The following is an 11090-nucleotide window of genomic DNA, read 5'->3' as shown; positions in this document are numbered from 1 at the left end:
CTGCCGTCCTAAGCAGCCTGGGCAGATTCAGGCAGCTACCATCAAACCACAAACAAGCACTCTGGGGCATGTTTTAAATCAGCCTACGCACAGGAGATAAACATCCAAAGACCTCAGTTCCTGACCAAAGACTGGCACACGACTCCGTGATCAGGGAAGTCCCCTCCCCTCTCCTATGGCACTGCATAGGTAACAGAATATTACGTGGAAAAGAGACGTTCTGGAAATCAAGACTTGGCAAGAAACGACCACAAGAGGCGGGAGCAAAAGTTATCTATTTTATTACAAAACCAAAGTCAAACAGATGCTTTTCAGTCTAACAAACAATGGCACAGGCAGGATGTGCTGGGGCAGGGTAAGTTCCATACAAACTCAGGCCTTGGAAAGCGGTGCCTTCACGTGGATGAATCCCACTGTAATGCAGTTCCCCCCAACACACTACGCCCTTGGATGGTCAGCAAAAAAGGAAAGACTTTTTCTTCTGGCAGGAAGAGCAGATGATTTGCACTGTGGAGCTCTGGTTCTCTTCTCTGTCCCAGCTGTTTTCAGCTGTCATTCAAAGTAGAGCTGGAGAGGCCCGGGAGGACTTGAAGGATGTGGAGAGACATGCCCAGGGTCTGCTTCCAGGCACAATGCTGACAGTCCCCATGCCCCAGATTCAGTAGGATGCTACTGATCCAAGGCAGAGCAGAATGCTTACTACTGCCAGACAGGGGCTTGTTTTGCCTGGCAGCCAGGTGGACTGGCCAGGTATCTGGTAATAAAAGCAACAAGGGGAGAGGGGAGCTGAGGTGCTGCTCTCTTCTGATGAGTACAGACTGTTTGGACAACTCAGTAGGATCCGTTACATGAATCAGGACCGGTACTGTCCACATGATCTTCCAACACACAAACCTAGAACGAGGAACCTAACTTCTATCTGGACGTTACACAATCACGCTGGTTGGGTCTTGCTTGACAATGTGCAAGTGTTGCCCGAAGCTGCTCAGAGGCTCATGCAAACCCAGAAAATCAGGATGTGGGGACTTGGACTTGTCTTGTGAAAGTATAGGGGAAGGCAATATAATGCTTGGACCCCAACCCATCCATAAAGTCAACTCTAGCACAGCAACATCAATACCCACCAATATCAAAGCGAACATCAGCCCCCCCTTCACTGGCTTCCTTGAAGAACTGACCCAATTTTAATTGCAGACTACATGTGAATGCAGACCTCTTGGAGGGGAAAGGATGCGAAAAGGGAGGTCTGCAGAAGGATTAGTATGACAGGAAGAAACATTGGCTGGCTGGTTTACTGACATTTCCAGAAGAAAAGGGGCAGTGACTCTTAGCAGCTCTGCCCTCCCACCCACAATCTTGTGGGGCATCACTTGGCCCCAGTGCCTGACTGACAGAACTCCTAAACTCCAATTGGCTGCTTTTGCTGGATGCAACTATACATTAAAAAAACCCAAACCAAACACCAAACCAGCAGCCAGAGCTTTTGATTCCTAAAACTAGCATATTAGAAAAGGAGCGGGTGTTTTTATACAGTTGGATTCATTCTTTATTCCTACAATAGGATTAATGAGTGACAGGGACATTTCTAACTAAACCAAATCATTTCAACACATACAAGATGTGCCCTGAGCATTTAAAAAGAGAAGATGCAATCAAGAAGATGGAAGCCTGCAGGCCATAAAGGCACATATGTTGTATGTGAGAAACCATAAAGATTCAGCAGCAGGATCTGCTCTTGCTAGACAACTTCTTTATGTTATGGTGGTATGACATATACTTCAGAGACTACCAGAGGTGCTTTCGACCGTGCCAAATGGTTTAATCGATGTGCCCTGAGCATTTAAAAAGAGAAGATGCAATCAAGAAGATGAAAGCCTGCAGGCCATAAAGGCACATATGTTGTATGTGAGAAACCATAAAGATTCAGCAGCAGGATCTGCTCTTGCTAAAGAGACAACTTCTTTATATTATGGTGGTATGACATATACTTCAGAGACTACCAGAGGTGCTTTCGACCGTGCCAAATGGTTTAATCAGCTCCAATCAACTTCCCAGAGGAAGAGTTATTACTACACTTAAACAGTTACCTATAGAAAGATTTTTTTGGTTTTTCTTTTTTCAAACTTCCCATTTTGTCAACAAGGCACTAACTTACTGCGTCAGTACACTCCTGCTGTGTTTATCTCATGCTGTCGTCATGATGACATGCCACAGAGCGAAGATGCGGTGGTGCAACACCTTTTACCAAAGCCGCAAAGCCTTGAGGGACAAATCCAGTCCCAAGAGTAATGCAGAGCTGTTATAAGCAATCGTTGTGTGATGTCATATTCGCATGGCATGCCATCATCAGCTTCTTGGACTACAGGTTCTTGGTCCAGAGATGGGTGGCACAAGGATTGCCGGGTCTGAAGTGGGAAGCTGCTCAGAAGGTTTCCTATGGACAGGCAAGTGCTACCAGTGGTTGGAAACACACAAAGCAAAACCCTGTGTGTCCCACCACAGTCTGCCCAAACCTATGGGTGTTCCTGCCCTACCGCTGAATTTACAATTGTGCCTGAGATTAAAAAACAACTTCGGAAAAACTTGGTAGTTGAAACAGCCCCTGTGGCCTCAAATAACACCAGGCTCCTCAATCCAAGCCTTTGCTGTTATTGCAGCGTGACACTGGTGCGTGATTAACACCGGAGGTACTGATAACAGTGATTTGGGATACCCAAAGCTAGGCAGGCACACGGCTGTGCAGGAGAGGAGCCTGGGATTCACAACCACCAAAGACAAGAACAGTCACTGCAGTCAGACCTTCACCAGTGACCGTAGCCCAAGCTGTAGTGTTGAAACATAAGTAAAGCAGATTCTTGGGGACCAGCAGCATGATTTGATTTTCTGCACTGACAAATATGTTCTAAGCTCTTCAGCAAAGCAACAGGCAGGCTAGTGCTGCTTTTAGCAGGCTTCTCAATACTTTTATTGTTGTACGACATACAGATGGAACACTCTGTCAGAAAGGACGATGCAAGACTTCACTCCGCTGACTCTACTAGGCCTACAGCTCCCAAGTCCTCAGTATAGCATTAGATTTCTGAGGCACAGCACATCTTTGTTAAGTGTGTCTTCTGAGCCTGGATAGTAATGCATTTGCGATTTGTTTCTGCCCAGCTCACAAGTGCAGAAACTACTTTTGTATATCCTTAATACAACCCTTTTCTATCTCTACTTTAAGCAGCTTTGCAGTGCACAATACTAAGGTGAAATCTGTGCTCTCTCAAAAGCCCGATGGTCTGTAAGTTGCACAGGGCTTTACAGTAAGACAAGAAGGGGTTCAGTGCTCCCAAGAAGCATTTGGTATCTGGGGCACTGTGTGCACGTCTGCAAGCACAAGTTATGCTAATATACTTGCTCCTTTTTGCATGGGGGTGTAAAGGCTTGCAACTGGATGACGGTTTGGTGGCAGAAATGAATGCATCACTGCAATCCATTAAAAGCAAAGTGTCCCTCTAACCCTAACAGCCTTCAATAGCAAAGGGAGGAACAGAACAGTGACTCCAACCCCTGTACAAGACAACTGTACAATTTACATATATATTTATATACAGTATATAAAATTCTCTTTGAGTCCCAGTGAACTCAATTTTATGACATCAGTAGCTGTTCCAATTTTAAAAAGTCATGATCCTGCTTCCCCCCGCTCTCCAAAGTATTAGATAATGGCATTTGAAAAGCAACTAAAACCAATCCCAAACCCCAACCCAAACCAACTATTAAAAAGTGCAAACGTTCTGGGTGCCACTTCTGCTACATTGGATGTTGCTGATGCTGCTCACAAGCAGCAAGGTGTCTGTCCGTCTGTCGCTGGATCTTTCTTTGGGTCGGCTCCCACGTTCCCTTCCTGTTTTCTGCTGTTACACCAGGCGACCTACTGAGAGAACGGGGTGGACAAGGAAGAACAAAAAACAAAACAGAAGCAGGGAAAGTGAGGAATAAAGGCAAATTAAAAGCAGAAGGGCATCTTACTGATAAAGGTACAGAACAGCCTCTGCTGCAGCCATGGCCCCAGAAGGCTGAGACCCCAGAGTAAGCTAAGAGGCTGAAAACAACCGGGGGCTAATGAGACAGACTTGCTGAAAAAAAGCATTGAATGACTCACACAGAGCCCTAGGGACTGATGTATTTTTAAATGTAAACCACCATTTTCTTCTCCCTCCGCCTCTTTGAAAATGGGCACACAGTCTGAGGAAACAACTGATCCGACATCTCTCCCTCTGCTCTTCCACTTGCCACGGCTGATGCAGAAGCCCGCTGCTGCCAGACTGTCCTGCCACCATCTCCCTGCTGAGCCGCAGCCAGCTGTCTCCTCCCCTAGCAGCCAAGAAGACCTCGAAGGAAGCCGGCATGCAGGGCAACAGCAAGCCACCTCTCCCCATCTCTGCAACAGCACAATGCAGTGGTCTCCCTGCTCTGTGATTCTCAGCGACCTGCCGGCACCAGGCACTCTGAAGCCTACCTAGCTACTGACTCTGTGGCAGAGATACTACATACTTGGAGCTGGGGGTCCCAGGATCTTGCTGAGCTAATAGTGTCCCAGTGACTGGTGCAAGGGTGCTGCCTGGCACTTCAGATAGATGTGCATACCCCCGTGCTCATTTCTTCAGAAAGCTTTTGTTAAGCCCCTCATCAAAGATTTTTAAAGAATAGAAGCTCTTACATGATCAAAGCAAGAGCTCTGTGGATTAATTACAGGTGAAAACATGTTAAAGAGAAGAAGGAAGTACGGATTTGGTTTTCAGAAAGCAGAAAGGTTACCAGACAAGCCTCACTGAGGTTGGTGCTAACTGACAGCCGATAGGATGGGGGACAAATACTGTCAAATGCAAAATTATTCCAGATAATCATATTTGAAATTGACTGCACAGGTCTGCAAAAGGTGCTCACAGTGCTCAATGACCAGCTCATAAAAACAGCAGTTTGACTTCAATATATGCAATATAGTGTGTGAGTAGGGAGCAGGGATGACCTGTCCTACACGGAAGAGGAAAGAGGCTGAAGACACAGTATGCAATTATATGAATGCCTCTGCTCAGCTTTTAAAAGCAGACGATAATCAAACACAAGCTCAGAAATGAGAACACAGCAAGAATCATCACTACAACAGCGTATAAGGCTTAGCTCATCCTTTATCTTCAGTTCTCTGTTTGCCCCATCTCATTGGGGCTAGGTAAGGTACCAAGAAAGGTAAGGAGGATAGCAAGAGGTAAGGGAAGACTTCTGCCGTCAAGCAAATACATAGCGTAGGTCCTTTCAACGTGGAAGGGAGTCTAACCAGATACATGTTGGAGGGCTATGGAACAACAAGGAGCAGGAGAAAGATAGGCAGGGGAGAACTGCTCCCTGTTTCTCACAGTCCAAAATGAGAAGCACCCAATGAAACCACGAGGCAGCAGGCCTAAAAGCAAAACAAATAGAAGTTGTTCTTCATGCCTGATGAAAGGGTGTGATTCACTGCCACGAAATACAGGAGAGCAGACCTTTGCCAGGACAGAGAATAGTCTTCAGTGAAACTTGTCCATGGAGTAATGTAATGTAAACAAAAAATCACCTAAATCATTGCTTACTAGAAGCAGGGAGAACTCATCCCATAGCTGCTGTATCCAGTTCTAATTCCTTAGCAACGTACTGTCTGCCCTAGCTAAAGACACAGTGCTGGGCTTTGAGATGATGCAGCAGAGCTGCATGTTATTATATTCACATCTCCTACAAATGACTTTAGTTTCCAGTTTTCTGAACTTTTCTGTTTTCACGAACATAGGAGAGCAGAGGAGAAAGAAATTTGGGACTTGTGGTTATTACAGAATAAAAGGAAACATTTTGACAAGATACTCACTGAAAGGGTTAAGGCCTTGTCTTTTTCCATTGGGGAAACTGCTCAGGCTACCTGTAAAATCCAAGAACCATGTTAAAGGCAATAAATGCTGCGCCATGCCAAAGGAGCCTCCCTGCTGTCTGCTGCCGGAGGGCAGGTTTAAAGGAGCTCCCCAGAGCGTGCACACATCAAGTCCTGCCAGCGCTCCTTCAGATTCACAAGCACCAGTCAGACAAATGTGCTTGAGATGAGAGATGTTAAAATATCTGGTGGTGTAGTAGCTGAACGTCATGAAATCCAGAAGTGTGGTGTGGGCAAGAAGCAACAATTACAAGGTTAAACTACCCCGTGGAAGGAGGAAGAAGCAGAAAGAAAGGATGCAAGTGGTGCCATGAAGCTGCCCCAGACTGTTTTTGCTAATAGCAAAACCCAATAATGTCACATAGACAGGGGGCAGTCAGAAAAGAGTGATGGTTTAGGCAATACAGATAGCCCAAGTTTACAGAATCTTTTGCTTGGACTAAACAATCAAACAGGCCCCTATAATCATACCTGAACTCACACTTGACAGAAGGGCAGGGACAGACTGCAGAGCTGTGATTGCATGAGATACAGATGGAGCTCACGACAAGAGCTCTCAGTTCAACAATTCCTACCATACACTGGGTACAGACAGCTCAGGGGTACAGGAGCTCCTGAAAGCATGTCACATTTCCTGCTAGCTGCTTGGTCTGATTTCAGCTGAGGAGGAGTGGCTAGAAATGAGAACTCCTGCTCCACACCAGAAGCAGTAAGCCTGTTGCCACCCTCCACTCCAGCCCAGCCTAAGACTTATCTTTGATGGTAAGTATCTGACCAGCTTGATTTGCACATTAAATACTTCGCACACATGCAGCTGAAGTGCACTTTGCTCTGTGCAAAAGCAAGATGAGCAGAAGCTCAGAGAGCAGGGGTGACTCTGGGGAAGCCCAGGGGATGGGAGGCTGGGCTGCAGGGAAGGAGCAGAACTGCTGGGAAGGAAAAGAGGGCGGGAAAAAAAGGTGGTGGTGACGAGTTTGAAATGTGTCGCAAAGCACATCTTGTTGGCTTTAGAGATCATTAATAGGAGAAACTATAAACACAGTAAGTTATTAAAAGGCCCCTGAACGCCAGTCTCGTATCAGCCATCTGCCCTGGCAAGATCAGAGGAACCGTTGTTCACTTATTTCTGCGTCCGAGTATAAAAAGCAGAGCTCCGTTGCCAAGAGGCAGATTCCTCCAGAGTTAATTGAGACTCTCCCAGGGGGCTGGCAATAAAAGGCCAGGGCCTTTACGAGCTGCGGCATCCTCTGGCCAGCTGGAGCTGTGAAGGCCAGGCTGCTCCCGTCTGGCTGCCTGGGTAAGCAAGAAGGCATCTGAAGAAAAATGCTTTTTCACCCAGCGCAGCTACGCTCACAGTGCGTTGCTATGAATGAAACCTACTTGTCTTCGGAAAGAGGTGGGGAGCTCCAGGTAAGTTGATACAAAAGGCAGAGAACATCCCTCAAATGGCAAGGGTGCTCCAGGCTGGGCAGGGCACACCTTTCCAGCAGCCTAGTAGGGCTTTGTGCTTTCCATGGGTATGGCCCCATACATCCACACTACCCTACTCATCACCTGTCGTTCTAAAGGCAGAATACTGCCTTCAGCTGGCTGCCTTCATAGAATTGTTTTGAATGGAAGAGACTTTTAAGATCATGAAGTCGAACTGTTAACCCTGAACTGCCAAGTCACCACTAAATCATGTCCCTCAGCACCACATCTACGCCTCTTCTAAGTATCTCCAGAGATGGCAACTCCACCACTTACCTTAGCATCCTGTTCCAGTACTTTATAACCCTTTACAACCTTAGTGAAGAAATTTTTCCTAATGTCCAACCTAAGCCTCCCCTGATGGAACTTGAGGCCATTTTCTGTTGTCCTATTGCTTGTTACTTGGGAAAAGAGACCAACACCACCTGACTACAACCTCCTTTCAGGTAGCTGTAGAGAGCGATGAGGTCTCAGCCTCTTTTTCTCCAGACTAAACAACCTTAGTTCCCTCAGCTGCTCCTCATAGCACTTGTTCTCCAGACCCTTCGCCAGCTTCATTGCTCTTCTCTGGACATGCTCCAGCACCTCAATGTCCTTCTTGTAGTGAGGGACCCAAAACTGGACACAGTATTTCAGGTGTGGCCTCACCAGTGCCAAGTACAGGGGGTCAATCACTCCCCTCCTCCTGCTGGCCACACTGTTCCTGATACAAGCCAGGATGCTGTTGGTCTTGTCCACCCAGGCACGCAATATAAATGTAGGTCAGCCATGTATACCTATAGAAGACAAAACCCTGCCAAAACAACACTGCACCAAGCATAAAGTTGATGTGAAAGAGAGGAAGGAATGTGGCAGATGATGATATTGGATTACTAACATTCACCTGGGAAGCCCTTGGATATTGTAGAGTAACATCCCATCATTCAGTACGTTTCATAATGCACAGAACTTGCTTAGCTTCACAAGTACGCTGCTTTGGGCAACAATTCAAGCCACACTGGACTAGGCCAAGTGTCTTTCAGAAGCAAAAGCCCCAAGGAAACTCCATCAGCTTTTTATAGGTAGAAATGATTCCTCAGACTTACTGAGCAAAGCTCTCACCTTTGATGGGGGAGCAACACGCTACTACAAGCCTTATCTTGTGTTCTTAACACAATACTGATGTCCTGATTCACACTAACCATCAGTAACTTTCCTCAAGATTAAATGTGACAAACTACAGCACCTCTACTGAGCTCCAAAGGGGTATATCTGAACAAGGCAAACAAAAACATGCACTGGAACAGTGGAGCTCATTTCCATTCTAATCTAATTGTAATTAGATGTACTCTGAATTTCCTTATAAACTCAGTCATTACCTGGTTACAGTTTTCTCATAGTCTCTCAGACTGTTGTCATCTTTCTACCATTATCAGTCCAGAGGCTGTTCCCAGGTGACTGCTCCTTGCTACGTACTCCCACACTTGCTTCCCACACTGCTTGCACAGCAGTGATACAGAGCACCCTCATTCCAGAAGCCTCTCAAGCACACACAGAATCAACTATTTCTGCAGATATCAATAAGAAGGGTCCCAAACACCACTGAATTAAATCTGCCATTTAGATTGTCCATTATTTTTTCTTCTTTCTGTAGTACTTCCTCAGCTCCAGTAGAAAGTGACATGCTGATTAATTACACACACGTATACACTTTGTAATTAAGGAGATTTGATATCCTGTTTCTGGACTGTGCTCTTGGTAGCTGGTTGTTGGCACAGACAGTGGCTGGGTTCCACCCCAGAAATCCCTGTGGCCTGTGAAGTGTGCCCAACACGTACCATCCGACAAACTCTTGGATGGCAAAGCAATCACGAGATCTGAACTGGCAGAAGGAAACTTCCCGTCAGCTGGCAGAGGGAGATTTCTTCACTGCTTAATCCCTTAGCTCCTCTTTGGGCAGGCAGAAAATGCTGACTTTGTCTTCTCAATTAGGACGAATACAGAGGTAAAGCTGAACTCCAGCATTTTGCAGCCAGACCAACTGGTATAAGCCTTGCTCAGACCTACAGTCGTCCTCTCCAAGGTCACTGGACTCCAATTAATCCTGGGTCCAGTAACTTTCCAGCAAAGCTTTATAGTGCGTGTCTCTCTCCTCTCAAGGACTCTGCCTTTTGACTAACACAGAGAGCTAAATTTGTTCTTTGATCACAGATGGTTCCCCCCCCTTAACTCAGGCTGTGCAGACTGCACTGGTGAATGCTAACTTTTAACAGGCTGCGAATCAGTCTGTTTTCCTTCCACAATTCCTCAAATAGACAATCCTAGATCAAATTATAGCAAATACTGTTTCTGGCATACTCTAAGCTACAAGCCCTCCCTGCTCGTTCTTCTCCTGTTTAAGAAACCATTTACAAGCTTCTGCAAGCCCTCACACGCTGGCTTGATGTGGCTAGTCCATTCACAGATCCAGAAATGGCATTTTTCTGCCCAAGTTGCCCCTGACAGAAACACAGGTGGTTTAAGCACAGGAGAAAGAGTTATGCAAAGTGGCCACCAAACCTAGGAGATTTCCCGGCAACATTGTGACTTGTTGTGCTAGTTTTAGCTGAGATTCAGTTAATTTTCTTCTTAGAAGTTGATATCGGGCTGTGTTCTGGATTTGTGCTGAAAACAGTGTCAACACAGGGATGGTTTCGTTATCGCTGAGCAGTGCTTACACATGTAGATTCAAGGCCTCCCCTGCTTCTCACACCACCCAACCAGTGAGTAGGCTAGGGGAGCACAAGAAGTTGGTAGGGAACACAGTTGGGACAGCTGACCCAACTGACCAAAGGGATAGTCCACACCATATGACATCACGCTCAGCATATGAAGCTGGAGGAAGAAGGAGGGGGTTATGTTCAGAGTGATGGTGTTTATCTTCCCAAGTCACTGTGGCTTTCCTGGAGATGGCTGAACGCCTGCTTGCCCATGGGATGTGGTGAATGAATCCCTTGTTTTGCTTTGCTTGCACACGTAGCTTTTGCTTCACTTATTAAACTGTCTTTATCTCAACCCACGATTTTCCTCACTTTCACGCTCCTGATTCTCTCCCCCATGCAACTGGGAGAAGATTGAGTGAGGGGTTGTGAGATGCTTAGCTGCTGACTGAGTTAAACCACGACAGTCCTTTTTGGCACCAACAAGGGGCTCGAAGGGTTCAAGATAATGAAGGATTTGATTGGAATGTGCTAGGTTGAAGTTATAGCTGTTATTGCTATTAATTGACAGGCTTCTGTGCTTGCCTTGGGGCTTGCTTGCTGTACATTAGAGTCTAGTGCTCGTTAGTGGCTGGCTTTTGCTTCTTGCTGTACGGCTGATCATCTTACTCTGCTGTGCCTGGGAATGTTTTAGTAACAGCAATGGTTATGTGTCTGGGCTGGCAGATGGCCAGGACATTGCTGCAGTTTCTGTGCTGCTGTACTGGATAGGCTGGAACTCCAGTGTGAACAAGTTGACATGACTGTTACCTGTGGATGAGTTCACATGGCAGCAGGACACCCTGAAGCATCTGTGGCCATTGTTATTGTCCACGCTACAGCAACTATACCTCTGAAGGGATTGTAAATCCAGGTGAAGGTAAATCCATGCTGGAGAAGGTAAACCTAGGAGCATCTGTGGCTGCGGATAGAACTCTGCTATAGCAGGGAAATCCTTAAGCGAC

General features: G+C 46.3%; 1 protein-coding gene across 1 annotated transcript in view; it reads right to left on the bottom strand.

Moving 5' to 3' along the window:
• Window positions 1–3566: 3566 nt before the first annotated feature.
• Window positions 3567–11090, bottom strand: part of SMOC1 (SPARC related modular calcium binding 1) — a gene marked incomplete at its 5' end in the record, with an annotated part of 44673 nt that continues 37149 nt past the window's right edge. The window contains 2 exons of the mRNA XM_010139803.1: window positions 3567–3916; window positions 5879–5929. Coding sequence (XP_010138105.1) covers window positions 3900–3916; window positions 5879–5929 — 68 coding nt within the window. The remainder of the gene's footprint in view (window positions 3917–5878; window positions 5930–11090) is intronic.

The sequence above is a fragment of the Buceros rhinoceros genome, unplaced genomic scaffold, assembly GCF_000710305.1.
Source record: "Buceros rhinoceros silvestris isolate BGI_N320 unplaced genomic scaffold, ASM71030v1 scaffold17277, whole genome shotgun sequence".
Classification (NCBI taxonomy): Eukaryota; Metazoa; Chordata; class Aves; order Bucerotiformes; family Bucerotidae; genus Buceros; species Buceros rhinoceros.
The sequence above is the reverse complement of the archived record's forward strand: the minus strand, read 5'-3'. Positions and strand labels throughout refer to the sequence as shown.